This window comes from Scheffersomyces coipomensis (genome assembly GCF_036884675.1).
Source record: "Scheffersomyces coipomensis strain NRRL Y-17651 chromosome Unknown DFJ63scaffold_4, whole genome shotgun sequence".
NCBI classification, from domain to species: domain Eukaryota; kingdom Fungi; phylum Ascomycota; class Pichiomycetes; order Serinales; family Debaryomycetaceae; genus Scheffersomyces; species Scheffersomyces coipomensis.
In genome coordinates, this window is record NW_027042895.1 from 1,309,001 (window position 1) to 1,329,420 (window position 20,420).

At 31.0% G+C, this 20,420-nt stretch overlaps 8 protein-coding genes across 8 annotated transcripts; 5 read left to right on the forward strand and 3 right to left on the reverse strand. All coding sequences in view use genetic code 12, as the record gives it.

The window, feature by feature from the left end:
* Positions 1–3,256: 3,256 nt before the first annotated feature.
* Positions 3,257–5,945, forward strand: GRF10 (Grf10p). The gene has a single exon (XM_064903671.1). The coding sequence runs from the start codon at positions 3,746–3,748 to the stop codon at positions 5,651–5,653; it is 1,908 nt and encodes a 635-aa protein (XP_064761915.1). The 5' UTR covers positions 3,257–3,745; the 3' UTR covers positions 5,654–5,945.
* DFJ63DRAFT_163065 (uncharacterized protein) lies at positions 5,946–7,726 on the forward strand. The gene has a single exon (XM_064903670.1). The coding sequence runs from the start codon at positions 6,238–6,240 to the stop codon at positions 7,399–7,401; it is 1,164 nt and encodes a 387-aa protein (XP_064761916.1). The 5' UTR covers positions 5,946–6,237; the 3' UTR covers positions 7,402–7,726.
* On the reverse strand, positions 7,430–8,991 carry DUN1 (serine/threonine protein kinase). The gene has a single exon (XM_064903665.1). It carries the CDS (start codon positions 8,747–8,749, stop codon positions 7,457–7,459), a length of 1,293 nt encoding a protein of 430 aa, XP_064761917.1. The 5' UTR covers positions 8,750–8,991; the 3' UTR covers positions 7,430–7,456.
* On the reverse strand, positions 8,992–11,680 carry TIP20 (Tip20p). The gene has a single exon (XM_064903666.1). It carries the CDS (start codon positions 11,561–11,563, stop codon positions 9,233–9,235), a length of 2,331 nt encoding a protein of 776 aa, XP_064761918.1. The 5' UTR covers positions 11,564–11,680; the 3' UTR covers positions 8,992–9,232.
* Positions 11,680–13,706, forward strand: CCT3 (chaperonin-containing T-complex subunit). The gene has a single exon (XM_064903669.1). It carries the CDS (start codon positions 11,797–11,799, stop codon positions 13,381–13,383), a length of 1,587 nt encoding a protein of 528 aa, XP_064761919.1. The 5' UTR covers positions 11,680–11,796; the 3' UTR covers positions 13,384–13,706.
* A 1-nt stretch (position 13,707) lies between these two features.
* On the forward strand, positions 13,708–17,366 carry DFJ63DRAFT_163055 (uncharacterized protein). The gene has a single exon (XM_064903667.1). The coding sequence runs from the start codon at positions 14,031–14,033 to the stop codon at positions 17,172–17,174; it is 3,144 nt and encodes a 1,047-aa protein (XP_064761920.1). The 5' UTR covers positions 13,708–14,030; the 3' UTR covers positions 17,175–17,366.
* Positions 17,366–18,625, forward strand: DFJ63DRAFT_163060 (TFIIH complex serine/threonine-protein kinase subunit). The gene has a single exon (XM_064903668.1). It carries the CDS (start codon positions 17,558–17,560, stop codon positions 18,587–18,589), a length of 1,032 nt encoding a protein of 343 aa, XP_064761921.1. The 5' UTR covers positions 17,366–17,557; the 3' UTR covers positions 18,590–18,625.
* A 36-nt stretch (positions 18,626–18,661) lies between these two features.
* DFJ63DRAFT_287860 (uncharacterized protein) lies at positions 18,662–19,888 on the reverse strand (the record flags this gene model as incomplete). The annotated part of the gene is made up of 1 exon (XM_064905099.1): positions 18,662–19,888. The coding sequence occupies one exon, from the start codon at positions 19,886–19,888 to the stop codon at positions 18,662–18,664; it is 1,227 nt and encodes a 408-aa protein (XP_064761922.1).
* Between the last annotated feature and the right edge of the window lie 532 nt (positions 19,889–20,420).

The following is a 20,420-nucleotide window of genomic DNA, read 5'->3' on the forward strand; positions in this document are numbered from 1 at the left end:
AAAATTTTTCTGGGGAGGAGACATACGATCTCCTGTCCGCACTCCGTTTGCGGAACTTTAAAATAAAATAAAAAAAGTTTTTATTTTTTACGAAAAAACTAAAAACGCAAAAAAAAAAAAATATTGAAAAATTTTTCAATCTCCACAAAAGGTAAATAATTTCATAAGTCTAACCCTGTGACAATCCCAAATCACGTAATTCATTCAGATTGTGATTGGGTATAGTTGTACCTACAGACAATGCATGGTATCCCCCATATCCTTATGACTTAATTCTGACTCATAAAAGTCCAAAAAACAAATGTCATAATGCTTCCATATGCACGTTAAAACCATGCAGCTTAGGCTCTAATTACTCTACTTTCTTTATGTTTATGATTATTATTACAAATTATAGTTATATAATTTTGTTCTTTATCAATAATAATCAATTAGAAAATAATCAATTTTGATTGATTAGAAGTATTCTAGAATGATTGAATGAATGAAAGGAAAATAAATTAAGCCTAATCTTACGTTTGACTTATTTTTATCTAATTTTGATAAGGTTCAATTTATTCTATGCATTAAAACACAAATTTATTTTTGTAAATATGATTAAAATAGAAATTTAGTTCAGTTTAGATTAGAATTTTGTAAATCGTTTAATTGGAAACTATAAGCTTAACTTTAATCCTATCAATTGACCTCCATTCATACCAAAAAAAGTGGGAGTAAACATAAAACTAGATTTGTATAGTGAAAAATGCTAAGAAAAGTCAAGACAATGTAATGTAAAAGTCTAAGGGTCACGGTAACATATGACTGACATCATTATTGATTATCGAAATGAATAATAATGATAATACACACACAAATGAAATTTAACTTCGTCTCTAACACAAAGAAGAAGATACGGGAGATATGGTTAATGAGTAGATAATAAGGGATACGACTCATCTATTGATTAATCAGGAAGGAGGGAAGAATGGATGTAAGGGAGGGAGGGGAGAGATAGGATTAAACAATTTTTGGTATGGATGTACCTTGATACACCTGATAATAGATGTAAAATTAATCTTTTAGGTATACATTGAATCATCTCCTGTATATAACTCTGGCTACCAAAAAAAAAATACACATAATTCTAAAACAGGAAACTAAACAATGAAAAGGATAAACAGGTGCTAACCAAAGCATATGATAGGATAAAGGGCAAGTGTAAACCGGTGTGGGTAGTTCCTGTTCAAGGAGGAGAGTCATGCATTTCAAGTATCCGTTAGGTAGAACAGAGAACGAACCCACATTGTATCTAACTAACTAAATCATTTTTAACTATGAAGTGAAAATTTTTCACTTGATGCGAAAAAACTAAAAAAAAAATAAAACCCTTTAGCGGAGGGAGGGAGAGTGTACCAAAAAAAAATATTTTTTAAGGTTTTTTTTTTTCTCCCCATGACTTTCCTAAAGGAGATCAAAAGTGAAATTTTTTTTTTTTTTGCAATGGAAACATTTCTGCAATTGAATTAAAGTTTTTAATTTAATGCAATCAAAGAAGTATTATCAAGTATATTTGATATTAACCACGGATTATAGATAAGGGAAAGAGAATATGATAAGGAGAATGAGGATGAGAATGAGGATAATCAATTGGAAGGGGGTTGACACAAGAACGGAAATCGAGGCGATGGAAGTATTTCCGTTTTGTTTAAGGAGGAGGTGGTATTACATTAAGTTGACTCAGTGTCAAATTCTTTTTTAAGGGCAAAAAAATAATTAGTTAGATTTAATAGGTTAAAAAATCATGGGGGATCTATGTTATCCTTCGATTTGACTATGACTCGTTTCCAACTTTTAAAATAGGTACGAAAAAAAAAAAAAAAATAAAAATAAAAAAGACACACACACAAAATGATAATGAATTTGCAGTATTAAAATTTATTTCATATCTATCTTATCAGTAAGAGTTGTATGGTATGATATGATATTGATATTGATATCATTATGACCATAACCAATTGCACAGTTGTAAACAAAACAACAATTGAATGATTACGAATAACCATGGATTATCCAAATCTAAAAAGAATACGGTGTTTAGATCTACATGGAATGAAGGGGAAACCAGTATTTAGGAATGAGAAAATTTTTTTCATCTTCTCCCTGTTTATGTGTGGATTTGGTCTTCCACGCTAAAGGGAAAAGCATCGGTACGTGAATGCGAAAAAAAATACTTACTGACTACGCACTAAAGCATTCTCACTATGCTCCACAACCATCAGAAGCACCACCACCATCACCCCCCATTCACCGCTTGTACCGTGCGTGCGCATTACGTTTTTTCGTTTTCAGCGACAAACAATTTTCCTAACAAACTATCACTCCCCTCCGCCTGTCTCGCTCAAAATCTTTTTTTCTTTTTTCGCTCTCTCGCTTTCTTATCACAACCAAAAAAAAAAAAAATAACAAAAAAAATTGTCATTTTATTTTTTATTTTCGGCTTTGTAAAATTTCTTTTTATTTTTTTTTTTTGTCCTTCGTTGTACTATGACACAAAACATAACGCAAAAAAAAAAATAATCAGTCTCTTTCTGTGTATAAGAACTAAATTTTTTTTTATATATAAAACTCTCCATATTTCCATAATCCTTTTAATCATCATAATTTATGTTTTAATTTCCAATAATCATTCCTTATCATTGCTTACTTATAACTCATCCATAAGGCTCCTGCTTCTTTTGTGTCTACTATCTCCCCCACCTGCTCCAAAAGGCTTATCATTTCAGTGATCATTTGATACAAAAAGATCATCTGTCAATCATTCAATCAAACAAATATAAAGAAAGAATCATCATCATCATTTTTTTTTCTTTTTTTTTATTTATTTTTTTTCACAATCACAATCACAATCATAATCATCATCATCATCACACTTATTTTTTTACCTTTATCACCCCAGCTTAAAAGCAATCAATTATCAAGATAACTACTCAAGGTAATACTTCTGCTACTGCTACTGCTACTGCTGCTACTACTACTACTACTACTACTGCGGCTGAAGATTGATCATCAACTTGTGATAATCCAAACTACAATTAAAAAAAACATTCAAATCCTTTCCCCATAAAGTTTTTCACATTGAGTTTTATTCAATTTTCATTGTGTGAGTGTGTTAGCATCAAACTTTAACCGAAAGTGAATAATAAAAAAAGGAAGAAGGAAATTTAACCTTTTTACTATTACTTACTTACTTAACCTAAGTTACCTTAAGTTACATATAGTTAACAGACTGTGTGGCTAAAACATTCACTAATCATAAACTGTTTTTTTCCGTTTTGTGTGTGTTTTAAAGTGTGTGTTTAGTTACTTTTTTTTTATAGTGACTGTCCAGCTCAAAAGTTTTTTTTTATTTATTTTTTTTGTCCAGATCTCCAGAGACACTGTGAGTGACTGAGAAAGTTTTGAAGCTGTCATAATTCCATCATTGAAACATATATCTCCATTTTCAAATTAACTCAGGAGACAGTTTTCATTTTATCATATCATATCATAGTTAGACATTTGAAGAACTTATAGTATCAAATCATATTACCCTCGGCCTAACCCTAGATTAAAGTTATTATTCATCTATCCTTCATTCATTCATTTTCAAAACGTTCATCATATCTTTCATAAGAACTTTTAACGAAGATTTATCACTAGTTTATCGATAACAAACACCTTTTAAAAAAACTAGTATAAAAGTTATATTTCTTCATATTTCATCATGTCATCGGATGAAAATAGTACTTCTTCCAAAAGAACCAGAGCTTCTGGTGAAGCCTTGGATTTCCTTTTACAAGAATTTGAACGTAATCAAAACCCATCAAATGAACAAAGAAGAGATATAAGTGATAAAACAGGTATGACGGAAAAAGCTATTCGAATTTGGTTTCAAAATAGACGAGCTAAATTAAGAAAATTCGAAAGATTAAGTAAAATTAATACCAATACAACTAATACCACTAATTCTTCTATTCATTCTTCAAGATCTAATAGTTTTTCAAATTTAATAAGTCCAACTTATCATAATAATGGAAATCATAATAATAATAATACCAATGCTACTTTATCACAATCATTTATCCCTATTGAAATTAATGAAAAATATTGTTTTATAAATTGTTCATCCCTTTCAGTTGGTTCATGGCAAAGAATTAAATCAGGTTATCATCAAGAAAATTTATTAAGAAATAATCTTATTAATTTATCTCCATTCACTTTAAATCAAGTTATGGCAAATGTTGATTTATTAGTTATTTTATCAAAAAAGAATTTTGAAATAAATTATTTCTTCCTGGCTATTTCAAATAATTCAAAAATCTTATTTAGAATCTTTTATCCAATAGATTCTATCTTAACTTGTTCTTTATTAGATAATAATATCAATAAAGAAAATAATGAATTAAGAGTCAGTTTAAGTCATCAACCTAAATTCTCAGTTTATTTCTTTAATGGCGTTAATTCAAATGCAAATCAATGGTCCATTTGTGATGATTTTAGTGAAGGTCAACAAGTAAGTCATGCTTATATGAATGAGGGTGGTACCGCTATTCCTCATGTGTTAGTTGGTGTCAAGAGTTCATTACAATATTTGAATGCTTTTATATTGGAAAATAATCAAATTATGCATCAAGCTCAACAAGCCCAACAAGCTCAACAAGTTCAACAACAAGTTCAACAACAATTTGATAATCCATTAATTTGGGATGAAAATAATCAAGATTTCCAAAATCAACCTCAATCTCAACAAATACTTTCCCTTCAACATTCTCAACCTCCACAACAGAATTTCTCTCCATTAGGTAATTATGATGCTAATCAATCACCAAATTCAGTTACAAGTCATACAAATATGCATATTAATTCAAATCCAAATAATAACTCCAATAATAATATCATTCATCTGTCTGTTACCACTCCTCATTCTGCATCTTCTAATCGTGTTTATCCAACGTCAAATCCACTTTCAAACAATAGTCAAACTTTCCATAATCATCATCCATCAAATAATACTAATATTCATGATACCACAAATCCAAATACTAATGGTGTTTCAAATCATGATAATTTTGATATTTTCCATTCAGCAAATACTCCAGATTTCTTCATAAATACTCAAAATGAAATGGTAAATACTCCAGGTTCAAATATGGGTGGTATAAATGGTCCAAATGGTACTGGTCCTTTGAATCCAGTAATGTATTCAAATAACAATAGTCCATCATTAAACAATTTACCAACGGCTACCTCAAATTCTTCCAATATTCATGCTTATACCCATCATCAATATCCTAATAATGACCCATTACTTGAAACTTTATCAAATGGTTCAAATCATACGAATAATAACTTGAATGGTCCGAATCATACCAGTCATCATCTTCATCAACCTTCAAATCATGAATTTGATTTCATTGGATTACATAATGATTTTAACACTCCTTCAAGTTCAAATAATAATACTCCAGGTTTAGGTTTTGAAACTACTATCACCACTGGTCCAATCGGCGGTGGTAATACAAATAATGATACCAATAACTCAAACACTGGAACTGGTAGTAATGGTAATACAGGTAATAATGGTGCTAGTAACATTGATCATTTCATTGATTATGGAAGTCAATTCTCATAAGGAGTCACTTAATGAATCATAATACTCACAATCATCTTCATCAATAACAATTTAATGGATCATCATTTTCTTTCAGGTTTGTTTTTATCACACATTTTTTTATCATTAACTTTTACTTTTAATTTTACTTTTATACCTTTGTTTTAGTATTATCTCCCCAATCCTTCATGTCTTCTATTCTCCAAACTCTAATTCTTAATTCTAATCTCATATGTATAAACTCCAAACCAATTTTGTCTTTTATATATTTTTTAATTTTACTTCCTCTTCATTCTTCATGACTTTCCCCTTGATTCCTTTTCTTCACTTCCCTCCACCAATTTTCTCCTTCCTTATCGTATGTATATAGTTGTACCTAGCTCAGATATACAATAGTCACACTCTGTATTAATATAAAGTATTCTTAATTAGATTGATTGATTGATGTTTGTAATGATTGAAAGTATAAAAATGGCAGCCAAAACCATTTCAGAATCAAATCGTAAAAAAAGGCAGCCAAAAAAATGGCAACACAAAAAAAAAATCCAGAAGAAAGTAACGTATAACACCATACTAAAGCTCTATTCAATGTCTATGATAATATAATGTACTATACAGTTAAATCAGCTATACGATGGTATAAGCCATTAATAATAACAGCCAGACTCAATTCAACTTCAACAATTTCAAAACCAGCTCTAATATCCATCCTTCCCTCCAAGAAAATCATAAATCGATTGTTGTTTGATAATAATTCACGGTTATCATATTCGAAAACTATACCGATTCTAGAAGTTGTATATAAGAATTTAGAAGCTCCTGAAGAAATAATATACCCATCCAAAGTAAATGGCCAAGATCTAATGGTTTTAAAACTGGTATTGGCCAATATTAGAGGAGCTACTAATAGTATTAATAAAAATCTTGTCAATTTGGAAAATGAATTAGTCGAACAAGCAGCCGAAATGGGAGATAATGATGCTATTGCATTATTGATGGCTGAAGTGGTTAAAAAGAAGATTGTTGATAAAAAATCAGTGACTGATGAAGATGTCAAATATGCTCAAACTATTTTACAAGAATTATGTGATCAGAATCATTTATTAGCTCTTAAGTTAAGAGCTGACATTTACTTCAAAGCAGGATTTGCTGAGAAGGCAGAAAAAGGGTGGTTACGTTATTTAGAACACGATCAAACTAGTATCCAAGCAGCTCAAGTTTGGGCTGATCTTGGATTATATTATTTTACGTATCAATCTCCCACTACAAATTTAACATCAGCAAAATATTGTTTTGAGAATGCGATTCAATATGGCGTTTTGGATGATTATATTATAAAAGCTCATTATTATCTTGGTCAATTATACAGTACGATTGATCCTGAAGTGGCTAGATATCATTGGGAAATTAGTGCAACTAGATCTTTATCCGATAGTTTTTCATCATTGGGATACCTTGAACTAAATACTTTTGAGGATTATAATAAAGCTATTGAATGGTTTACGTTAGGAGTAGAGGCGAATAATCAAGTGGTTTGTATGATTGGTTTATTTGATGCCTATTATAAATCAAATGATAGAGTATTGGCTTTTAAATGGTATCAAAATTTGAAGTCTATCAAAAGAAAAGTTCAAACTTACAAAAAGAGTAAAGCATATAAAACATCTAATGAATTCAAAAATAATATTGACGTTAGCGAAAGCTTAGTTTTTCAATTTCTTGAAACTAGAAAAAATGAAATTTTGGATATATCAAATGTTATGGTGTGAATTTACGTCTAGCATGTTTATATTTTAATTATCTTGTATATAATATTTCTATAATCTATATAACAGAAGACCTGTCTTCTTCTATATTGGAATAAAATCTATCACGTAAAGTCAATGGTTGGGTATTCGATCTTGATACAAATGACATCAAACTTTCATTTCTCGACACAGCTCTTGACACCATTATCTCATTAAAGTCATTTTCATTTTCTTGAAATACTTGGGATTCCATATTTTGTTCAGATTCCGATGATTCTTCATTGGAAATCACATTTGAAGTTTGAAACCATTCATGTTCCAACATTTGATGTACATCATATCTTTCATGAGAATCGGTTACCAATAAATTTGTGATCAAATCAAGAGCATCATCAACAATATCATCCCAATAAGGAGAGTAAAAGGCAAATTTCCCTTGCAAGATTTGTTCTCTCATACTAGGAGGTCCTAGTTCATCACTAAATGGAGGGAATCCACAAAGACACACATAAAGTAAAACACCCGTTGACCAAATATCAACCTTAGTGGAATAATTACGATCGTTCCTCAATACCTCTGGTGCAACATATGCTGGGGTTCCACATAATGTATTGGTGAACTTTAATTCTCCAATAAATTTAGCTAATCCAAAATCAGCTATCTTAACTTTAATGTCTAATTCGTTCTCATCCCAGGGACCAGTTTGTTCTTGGTCTATACTTTTTCTAGGTGTAATATCCAACAAGATATTCTCCGGCTTTATGTCTCTATGGATAATGTTATTGTCATGTAAATATTTCAAACCTGAAAGTAATTGTTTGAAGAAAGCTTTGGTCTCATCTTGTCTTAATTTCAGCTTATTAACTATTCTTTGAAATAATTCTCCACTATTCATTTTTTCTAATACTAAATAAGTCGTCACCGCATACTCATTTAAAGGTTCAATGTAATGTGAAATGAATTTTACAATGTTTGGATGATCGATAGATAATAATAAATTCATTTCTTGCTGTAATTTTGCTTCTTCGTTAGCATTACTTCTACCTCCTGTCTTATTAGGATGGAAAATCTTGACTGCTACCACTTTACCAGTTTGTTTATTTTTGGCTTCTTTCACAACGGCATAATGTCCTGATCCAAGTTGGACTCCTAGTATGTAATCATCGAAAAATGTCCGCTTGTGTGTCCTTACCTTCTTGGACACTTTTGATTCTTCTTCATCATTTAGTATATCTATAACATAACGGAATATATAACATCCTCCCATCTTAGCGAATTTAATCTTGTCACCACTTCGAAGAATCATCTTATCACCTTTACTTAACTTCTCATCATTGATATATACTCCATTACTACTCAAGTCTTCCATGTTTAAATATTCTCGACCATTGGAAGCATTTCCAGGTATTATGGTTAGTTGGCAGTGTTTCGATGACACATCTCCACCTGAAATTCTTATATCACAACTCGAGCTTCTTCCTATTAGTATCAATTGTTTCCTCGGAATATTTAAGCTTTGACCACCTGGTATAGTGTTGTATAATTTGGCAATAAAATCTTGTTTTGATAAGGGTCTCTTTGCATCTTCATTCGAAGTATCTTCATAAAGCTATATTGAATTCTGTTAGTATATTTCTAAGACTTCAAAACAAAAATTAATTAGTTTGACTTACTCTTTTCCGTATTAGTGACATTATCTTCCTTTACTGAATGTAAACAGAGCTGGTGTTTAAAAGAGTTGATTCATATAATTATTGTTATTGTTTTTAGTTTTGATTTTGTACGCGCAACCAAATTGATGTTTTTTATTTTGCACTGAAATATTTTGTACTAATATATAAACTATATTAATCTATGAAATACGTAACAATAAATCATTAATGTCGTAATTGGTCAAAGACAGAAGATTGTGATCAAACTGTTGACGTAACTCATGAACATTTGATTTGTATTCTTTAACTGATCCAGAATCTACCTTTTCCAAAACTTGGAGAGATTGCTGTACCTTTTGATAGCTTGAATTAGTCAAGTTTGTAAAGGCTTCATCATGTAATAAATTCAAAGGAACTCGTAAGTCTTCAAATATAAAGTTGACATCTACTTTTAACTGATCCACACCTGCTTTACTGAAGGTATTTGTACCTATGATATATTCTAGTAAAGTACGTGATATTATGGATATGACACGGTCTGTGACTAAAACATAATCTAACTGAGATATTCCTCTCTTCAACTGATCTAAGTAAGTGTTGAGAGACCTGACTAACTTGTTGAGATCTGATGTTGGTTCAACTTCACTCGAGTTGCTTTCATAATTCCATTGACTTGTGTTAGCATATTCTTTTATTGCTGATCTGATTTCCTTTTTAAAATAGTCTTCATATTTACTAATGATTTTCTCTAAGAAATCATCATATTGCTTTAAGGAGCCTCCAAAGATACTAATATCATTCTGAGCTTCACTTGAAATGGATTTGTAGGCTTCCCATAATTGGATATATATTAATTGATCGCCCCAATAATCTAAAGCATTGGAGATGAATTTGGCCAGACAATAAATCTCAGTAAGCATTTCTAATCCTTTTAAGCCATTTGCAATTGTATCAGCGTCTGACGTTTTAGCTTGAGTCTCGTTTAATCCACCTGGAATGAAATTCAATACAGATTTTTGATTGAAGGTAGTTGAGAAGTCCTTGAATAATCTATTTAAATTATCAAAATAAATTTGAATAAGATTAAGTTGAATAGAAGAAACGTACTTCAATTGATATTTGACAATACTTAATGTTTGGAAATGACTACTGAGGTTATCAAATAACTTGACTAAACCATATGCCGAATAAGTTGGTTTCAATAACTTTTTAGATTTGCTAAGATCTTCTTTATCACCATCATAAGAAGAGCCTTGGTAATCATAATCAATTTTAAATGCATCTGCTGGTTGAAGAATTTCACTATTGAATCTTTTGTTGGCCAATTCTTGTTCAAAATTCAACCAATTTGATACAGCCAAACTTTCATCATTTCCTCTTAATAAAACATCTCCAGTTAAACCAGTCCACTTCTTGGTTGGCGCATGATCAAAATCATCAATATGAGGATTGTATTTGTACGAATTACGAAGACGTTGATCGAAAGAAGACAATTCAAAGATCAAATGACTTAATAATCTACCTGTTTTCTCTCTATTAACTGCATCTTCTTTATGTACCTCAATACTTTTGTTCAAAGACGATAAAGTGTTTAGTATTTTTCCTCTTAATGGCTTGAGTAATGAAGTAATAATTTCATACGTTGCTATTCTCTTCTTCAGTTTGAATATATCTTCAACAATTAAATTTATACGAACCAAATCTTCGGAAAGGAATGTTTCGATAAAGTTCAATGCCCATTCTGGTTTGGTGATTTTGTTGGTCTCTTTATCGGTATTGAAATGATATTCAAATCTAATGATGAATTTGTATAATAAGATATCCAAAGCCCACCAAGTTTCAGGGTATATTGGAATATTTTGAATGCATTGTAAATCTACCAAATTCTTTACATCAGACGTAATCTCTGTGATTGGAATTGATACGTCAGTCTTTTGTTTCACTGCTAGCCATTTGCTTTCATTTAATAGATTAGATAACTTAGTTTCATATTGATCTCTCTTTGCATTTATAATACTTTGAACTTTGCTTTCTAATAGCGTAACAACTTTAAAAGTTAAACTAGTATCAATGATCTTTAAATCTTTGATTCTAGACGCCACATTTGCTAAAGCAGCAACATCCAAATCATGAGATAACTCTGATTCTAGATGTTTTGCAGAAGACAATAATTCTATCCTTCTAATTGCTGCAAGTTTTGCCAGTAATTTCACTTTCAATTCTTCAAATGCTTTAATTGGACCAAATTCTAGTATCAAAGCATCAATATTCTCAATAGCATCATTCAAATCGTCTGCTTCAACAGCATAACTAACTACAGATAATATCTTCTCTATAGATGTGTTTACCTTTTCTTCATCAAGATTGATTTTTGGCTGTTCTGATAATGATGATGTCTCGGTGCCATTTATTCTAGAGTTAACTTCATTAGCTGTCAAATCCTTTGATCTCTCAAGTTCAGATACCTTTTCTGCTATAAGACTCAAATCCTCTAAGGTATTGAAGTTGGAATTTACGAATTCAACTCCCATTATATGCCTTTTTGATCAATTGGAGTATCTAAATCAATAAGTTGGAACAAGCAGTATATAAGTTAGTTTTGCATATTAGGTGTTCAATAAAAAGCTTTTTGCAGGTTCTTCCAACGCGACCAAAAAAATCAAAAAAAAAAATTTCATGAGAAATCAAAAAATGGCGACTCTTGATTTAAATAGACTACTACACTGGATAAGATATTATAGAAAGCAAAGTACAGTATTAAACAATGCAAGCTCCAGTCGTCTATCTCAATACCTCAACTCAAAGGCAAACAGGTCGTCAGGCCCAAATTGCAAATATTACTGCCGCCAAGGCTGTTGCCGATATAATAAGAACCTGTTTAGGACCTAAAGCTATGTTGAAAATGTTATTAGATCCAATGGGTGGTATTGTATTGACCAATGATGGTCATGCCATCTTAAGAGAAATTGATGTTTCTCATCCAGCTGCTAAATCTATGATTGAGTTAAGTAGAACTCAAGATGAAGAAGTTGGAGATGGTACCACCACTGTCATCATTCTTGCCGGTGAAATCTTAGCTCAAACCTTTCCCTATATTGAAAAAAATATTCATCCTGTTATTATTATTCAAGCTTTAAAGAAAGCATTAACTGATGCTTTAGAAATCATACATGAAGTATCTGTTCCTGTTGATATTGAAAATGATAAAGCCATGCTTAAATTAATCAAAGCTTCAATCGGTACTAAATATGTTCATCAATGGTCAGAAAAGATGTGTGAATTATCCTTAAAAGCAGTTAGAACTGTTATGACTAAACAAGGTGAATATAAAGAAATTGATGTTAAAAGATATGTTAGAATTGAAAAGATTCCAGGTGGTGAAGTTACTGATAGTGAAGTTTTAGATGGTATATTATTAAATAAAGATGTTACTCATCCAAAAATGAAAAGACATATTGAAAATCCAAGAGTTATATTATTAGATTGTCCATTAGAATATAAAAAAGGGGAATCACAAACCAATATAGAAATCACCAAAGAAGAAGATTGGAATAGAATATTACAAATTGAAGAAGAACAAGTTAAATTAATTTGTGAACAAATCTTAGAATTTAAACCAGATTTAGTTATCACAGAAAAGGGTGTTAGTGATTTAGCTCAACATTATTTATTAAAGGGTGGTGTGTCAGCATTAAGAAGAGTCAAGAAATCAGATAATAATAGAATTGCTCGTGCTACCGGTGCAACCATTGTTAATAGAGTTGAAGATTTAAAAGAATCTGATATTGGTACTAAATGTGGACTTTTCAAAGTTGAATTAATTGGAGATGAATATTTCTCCTATTTAGTTGAATGTAAAGAACCTCAAGCTTGTTCTATCTTATTAAGAGGTCCATCTAAAGATATTCTTAATGAAATAGAAAGAAATTTACATGATGCTATGGCAGTTACAAGAAATGTTATGTTTGAACCTTCTTTATCCCCAGGTGGTGGTGCTACTGAAATGGCTGTAAGTGTCAAATTATCCGAAAAGGCCAAGACTATCGAAGGTGTTGCTCAATGGCCATATCAAGCTGTTGCAGATGCTTTTGAAGTTATTCCAAGAACTTTAATTCAAAATTGTGGTGGTAATCCAATTCGTATTTTGTCTCAATTAAGAGCTAAACATGCCCAAGGTGAACATACATTTGGTATTGATGGTGATTTAGGTAAGGTTGTTGATATGAATGAATATGGGATCTGGGAACCAGAAGTTATCAAACAACAATCTATCAAGACTGCTATTGAAAGTGCTTGTTTATTATTAAGAGTAGATGATATAGTCAGTGGTGTGCGTCAACAACAACAATAGTTGAATTAATTTAATTTAATTAAAAACATTATTACCCCTTCCATACCTGTATATTTATTTACTTAACCTCAATAAAGACGTAATCCCCCATTTGTTGTTCCAGAAACAATGCATATGTAAATAATAGAACAAAACATATATAATATATCCCATACAAATTCATTCACAGCGTAGAAATCTATCATCGCACACAAAAAAAAATTACTGGTTTGTTTACATTTTTTCCAAATCAAGCCATGATCATTTTTCAATATGAGAGTTGATGAAATTGGTTATTGATTTGACATGAAATGAAATGAAGTTAAGCTACAAAGGTGTTGGTTGTTGTTTGATTGAATTCTAAACATTCTTTCAAGCCGCATTAGTCTTCTTGATTTCATAGACTCCTTAAATTTTTCTTAACTCATTTGAAGTTTATTGCTTTACCAAGTATCAGATTACATTTTCTTTCATTTCAATTGCATTCCATCTTACTTTGATCACTATTAGATTCAATTTAACACTTCAATCATAAAAATCATAAGAAGTGTTTGATTGAACAAGTGTTAGCATTATATAAAATTGCATAAGTTATATTATTTCTTCGCTAGAAAGAAAATATAACTCGACATAAACTTGCATTCTACATATTTATAAAACTATAATTTATGTCAACTCCTCATCCACCTTTCAAGGTTAAGACAATTGTTTCTTGGGCTGGTGAAGAAGATGGTGATCTTGGGTTTATAGAAAATGAAGTCATTGAAGTATTTTCCATTGTTGATGAAAGTTGGTGGAGTGGGAAATTAAGGAGAAATAATGCTGAAGGTATCTTCCCAAGAGATTATGTGGAAATCCTTGAAGAGAAACTTTCCCATTCTTCATCAAACATATCGTTAACTACTCCAAAGCAAACCACTCCTCAAAAAGATCAAGATAACTATAGAAATAGTAAAGGTTACTATCTGGCATCAAAGAATTCTCCCACTAGAGTCGAGAATTTGAATGATCCAGACTCTTCGTTTGATTATGATTCTGGTAACTACACCATTGATGCTATTGAAACCAATCCAAGACTTTCTAGTTCAGCTAACTATCAAGCTAAGAAATTGAGATCATCTAATAATCTAATGTCATCTATGAATCATCCGAAATTTAGACAATCTAATCATCATCAACAAGAAGATTCAGATAGACAAAAAGAAATAGCTCATTTCAAGCAATTACAACAACAGCAAAACTATCAAATCCGTAAGGCTCTGCAAAATCATCAAGAAATTCAACAAAAGAGAATGCTGCTTCAATATCCAGATAATAGCAATAATAATAGCTTTCTGAAATCAAAGCGTAGTTCGCAAATTTATTCCTCCCAGGATCCTCAACTGCCATCATCGAGAGGATTGAAAACATCTTCATATATTGATTTATCTCATCAAAGTAGTAACAATAAGTTACAGCCGCTATTTAACAACTATACTGTTGAATCATTTTCTCCAGAGGCAACTTCACCAAGACAATCAAATAGAAGGAAACCAGATAATGCCCATTTCGAAAGTTATCAAGAAATTGCTGAAAGAAGAGCTCAACTTGAAATGGAATTACAAAGATTGAAAGAGATTGAAAGATCAACTCAGAAACAAAAAAGTAATAGATCTCCAGTTGGTGCTAGAAAAAATATCAGCAGTGATCTCACATATGATGCTTCCATTGAAAGTTATGTAAGTGAAGATTTACATTCTTCCAAACGTTATGCCTCAAAGGATGATCTTGGTAAGAAACTTTCAAGACGAGTTTCTGACGAAGAGGAAGATCTTGAAGATGACGAGGATACGGAGCCTTCACCACCTCCACCTCCACCAAAGCATGCTACACCAATAAGTTCAAGAGATGTAATCCGTGAACAATATGTTGGTAATAGCCAATTTAAACAATCCACTAGAAATAAAGTTCCTTTTGATGCTGATGATTTTGGAGTTTCTGGTAACAGTATTAGACAACCAATGAGTGATGAAGAGTTATACAGATTATCTCAAATGCAACAGGAAGATCTTAAAAATTCTTTGAAATCTATGCAAAGTGATGTGTTAAACTTATCTGAATTAAGTGCTACTAGTGCAGGTTCATTTTACAGACATAAATATGAAAGAGAAATCACTCAACAACAACAAGCACTTAAGGGCCTTTCCATTGAAAGTGAACCAGTAGAAGAAAGGTCTGCTAGTGCAGTTATGGAGTCTATGTTTGATAAAAAAGCAAAGCAATCTAACATATTTAAGAAATTGTTGCAAAAGAAAGCTCCAGAAGAGAACTTAATCGAACAAAAACTTCAAAAGGAGCTGGAAATCGATTGGACTACCCATAAGATTGATTTGAATAGAATGAATTCGTTAACTTCACAAGATAAACAATTGAGAACTAAACGAGTTCTTAGAGAAGATCCATCATTGGTTGTCAAGCCATTGGACTTTATTTCAGATATTAATATGAATGAAGTCACTGATTCATACGACACTGATTATGTTTTAAAACCATCCATTGATAAAGTCGATGCATTCATGGAACTTTATAATACTGAATATGATTTGAATGAATTAATTTCAGATATTAGTGTGAAATTCAATTCATCCAAATTAAATCAAGTTAGATGTGTATTAATTCATTTGTGTAAATTTGAAATAATAGAAGAATCAGGAAAAATTCTGCAAGTTAAACCTAAATTAGCTGAAGTTCAAGCAAATGGTGAAGCTACTATTTATCAACTCAACTATTTGTTTAAGAAGATATTAGATGCCTTGAGAATTCCATCTGAAATAATATTAGGATTCTGGAAGAAACCTAATGAATTTTATCACAATGAACAATTTGTGAACAATCATTCATGGTTATCCATTTTAGTTGATGAACAATTCTTACTCCTTGATCTTTACAATTTCAAGAATGGATCAGTTTGTAATATTCGTAATAATCCTCAAGGTTATAATGAATTTTACTTCTTGGCCAAACCATTAACCTTGGTGTCTACTCATATTCCATCAGTCATAGATTTACAACATGTGATCCCACCTATTGATCCAAATATTGCATTTTATTTACCAAGATCATATTCGGGATTTTATGAATATAATTTGAAATTCAGAAACTTCAATAATAGTTTAACTCGTTTAAATGATTTAGAATTTTTTGAATTAGAGTTAGATATCCCTCAAGATGTGGAATTATTCACCTTAGTTAAAACTTCCAAGATCACTACTAATGATTTAAGTTTATCACAAGTTATTTGGCATAATAATAAACGTATAGCTAAGATCAAAGCTATACTTCCACCTAATGAAAGTATAGGTGTTTTACAGATATTTGCTGGTCCAAAGGGATTACAGAAGCATTTTGATAATATCCATCAATTAGCCGCCGTGATTCCTATTTATCATACAGGTAATTTTAAAGATTGTAAATTTGTGCCTCGTTTCCCAACCGTTCAAAGTCAAAACAATGATTTATATATCAAACAACCTCAAGTTAGTAAGATCATTGTTAAGAATTCATATAACTTTGAAATCGATCAATATCCATCCATGGGATTGAATAATGGTAGTGGGTTAATGAATCAAGATTTCAAATTGGTCATTGAATCACCATCAGGTAAATATTTCAAATTGAATAAATCAGATCCAATCAAGCCATATGGAACTTATCATACCAATATTAAATGTCAAGAAGTCGGTCTTTACAGAGGATTGGTCATTGGTGATAGTGGTAATAGCTGGTATGTCTTTGCCCAATGGGAATGTGTTCAAGGCACTGTAACTAATTAAAAGTAACTCTTTCCAAACTTAATTTATTGTATTTTAGACTTTCAAGTTTGTTCATAAACTTCGATATAAACAAAACATTCAAAACATATATATAAAAAAAAAACTCATCATCATTTACACTACAAACAAAAAAACCTTTTTAATTGCATTTTCTTATTTATCTCATCGCTTAATCTTATTCTAATAACTAATATAGAGATTAATTTCTTCAATATACAATTCTGGCATATTTATAATAGTTAAAAATATTAATTTGTAAATCTTCGAATGTGGTAGCGGCACATTATTTCACTACGCACAAAATAAATTTTTGAAATATTTATGAAAAGCTCAAATTAATGTTTTTAATATATTCTGATATACACAATTACGACTAAATAAGCATGGCCACAGAAGTTGCAAATGCAGTGTCGAATGGGATTTCTTCCGAAGTCAAATCACCAGTTCAACTGAAATACTCTAAGGATAAAAAAGTGGGGGAAGGTACTTATGCCGTCGTTTACCTTGGGAATCAAATATCAACCAAACGGAAAATAGCCATTAAAGAGATCAAAACTGGATTATTCAAAGATGGATTGGATATGTCTGCCATCCGAGAAGTCAAATACTTACAAGAATTAAAACATCCCAATGTCATTGAATTGATTGATGTGTTTTCCACCAGTAATAATTTAAACTTAGTATTGGAATTCTTGCCGTGTGATTTAGAAGTCCTTATTAAAGATACATCTATTGTGTTCAAATCATCTGATATTAAATCATGGTTACTTATGACATTAAGAGGAGTTCATCATTGTCACCGAAATTTCATCTTACATCGAGATTTAAAACCTAATAATCTATTATTAGCTCCTGATGGACAATTAAAAATTGCTGATTTTGGGTTAGCTAGATCATTAGGAAATCCAAATGAAGAATTATCATCAAATGTGGTTACAAGATGGTATAGAGCTCCTGAATTATTATTCGGAGCTAAGCATTATACAGTTGCAGTTGATATATGGTCAGTAGGGATTATATTTGCTGAATTAATGTTACGAACTCCATATTTACCAGGTAAAGATGATATTGATCAATTAGACGTTACATTCCGAGCCTTAGGTACTCCAACTGATCAAATATGGCCAAATGTAAGTAATTTACCTCAATATAATGCCTTGAAAATATATCCACCACCTTCAAGACAAGAATTAAGAAATCGATTTAGTGCTGCTACTGATAATGCCTTAGATTTATTAATTTTAATGACTCAAATGGATCCAAGTCGAAGATGTGATCTGACTCAAGCTTTATTACATGAATTTTTCACAGAAGCTCCAAGAGCTACTGATCCTAAAGATTTACCAAAGAAGAAAGAAAAGAAACCAGTTAATGAAGGTAATGATAATTCTAATGCAAAGAGAAGAAAGGTATAATATAGATAGAATATAATAGTTTTAATGCATGATGATTATTGATTAATATTTATGTAATTCTATAATATGACTCTATTTATGATATATATCTCTAACAAATTCACCTATAGCCCAAGAAGCCGTCAAACCTGGACTTTCAATACCCAATAAATTAACAAAACCTGGGAAATACTCTTCTTCTCTAATAATGAAATCAGCAAATGTTTTCTTATTATCTGACAGAGATACTATTTTAGGTCTTACCCCTGAATAAGTAGGATGTAAAGCATCAATAGTAATGGATGGGAAATAAGTCTTAATAGCTTCAAATGCAGCTGGAAGATTTTTTGCATCAGGAGTATAATCGATTTGATCAGCTGAATCTATCTCTAACCATTCTAAATCAGGACCAAATCGTAATTGACCTCCTAAATCAAAGGTTAAATGAGTACCTAATGAAGAAGCATTCGGATTAGGACATGGATAAATGAGAACATTAGTGATTTTTGATGAATTTATAGGTACAGTCGGTTCAAAACTGAAATAATTCCCCTTAGCGAAATAAGATTTTAATTGTCTTGATGAAGGTAATAATAAATTTGAAATTTGAGGGGCATAAAGTCCCGCTGCATTTATGACATTATCAGATTGAATTTCAAATTCTCCATTTTCATTATCGAATAGATTTAAAGTGTAATTAGGTATAGCTTGATTGAATTGAATGTCTTTTAAAGTGGTGTTTAATGATAAGGTACCTTCATTTATTTCAAAGTTATTTTGAAAATAAGTAGTTAAATCATGAGCTGATATGATACCTGTAGTTGGACTTTCTAAAGCCCCTGCTTTAGCTTGAATTAATGGAAATTTATTAGCTGCAGTTGAAGCTGATACCATTGATACAGGGATATCTAACTCATATTTACAAGTTTGATATAATTTTTCAAGATATTCTAATTCTGAATCATTTTGAGCTACAACCCATTTCCCACAATTTTTATATGGGACAGGGAAATCACCTTTATTACCAGCTTGATAGATTTTTTGTTTACCAGCGATACATAATTTTGATTTAAGGGAATCCTTAGGATAATATAATCCAGCATGAATAACTTCTGAGTTTCGTGAAGTAGTTTCGAATCCTAAAGCATGATTCTTTTCAACTAATAGAACATTATTCCCAGGTACTTGTTGTAATTCCGATGCAATAGCGGTTCCTACTACCCCACCACCGATTATGACATGACTGAAATCGGAATAGTGTCTTATACTATTTGTGAGAAATGATCTGGTACGATGATGATTGACATATTTAGTAAACATTTTTTAAACTGGGGTAGAGTAGATATTGCAAAAACGTGAATGAAGGAATGAAATATGAATTAAAAAGTTATATGTACATGGACAGTAATGGAATGTATATTTATATATAGTAGGACCAATTAACACTAATGAGTCAGGAAACCAACAATTGGTATATATCAAAATAATAAATAAAGTTTAATTATTGCAAATATTAATATATGATTGGTACAGTTGATATTTTTGATTTTTGAAAAATCGCCTTAAATATCATGTGATTAGGTGCACCTGACTCGTCACCTGACTTGATTGGTGCGGCGCGGCTTAAAAGGTGTCAGTGGAGGAATGTAACTTTATGCAGACAGTTTAGAGGTACCAACCAGATTTTAGTTAAATAAAGAAAGAGGTGGCATAATGCTTTTTGATATCAATTAATTATATTATTTAGATATGGATAATAAGCTTGGAGAGTCTAATACCTAGCCAATTATAAACAAACATGTATCATAAACCTAAAAGCAAAGAACAAGTGTTAAGAATAATTGCTGGAAAT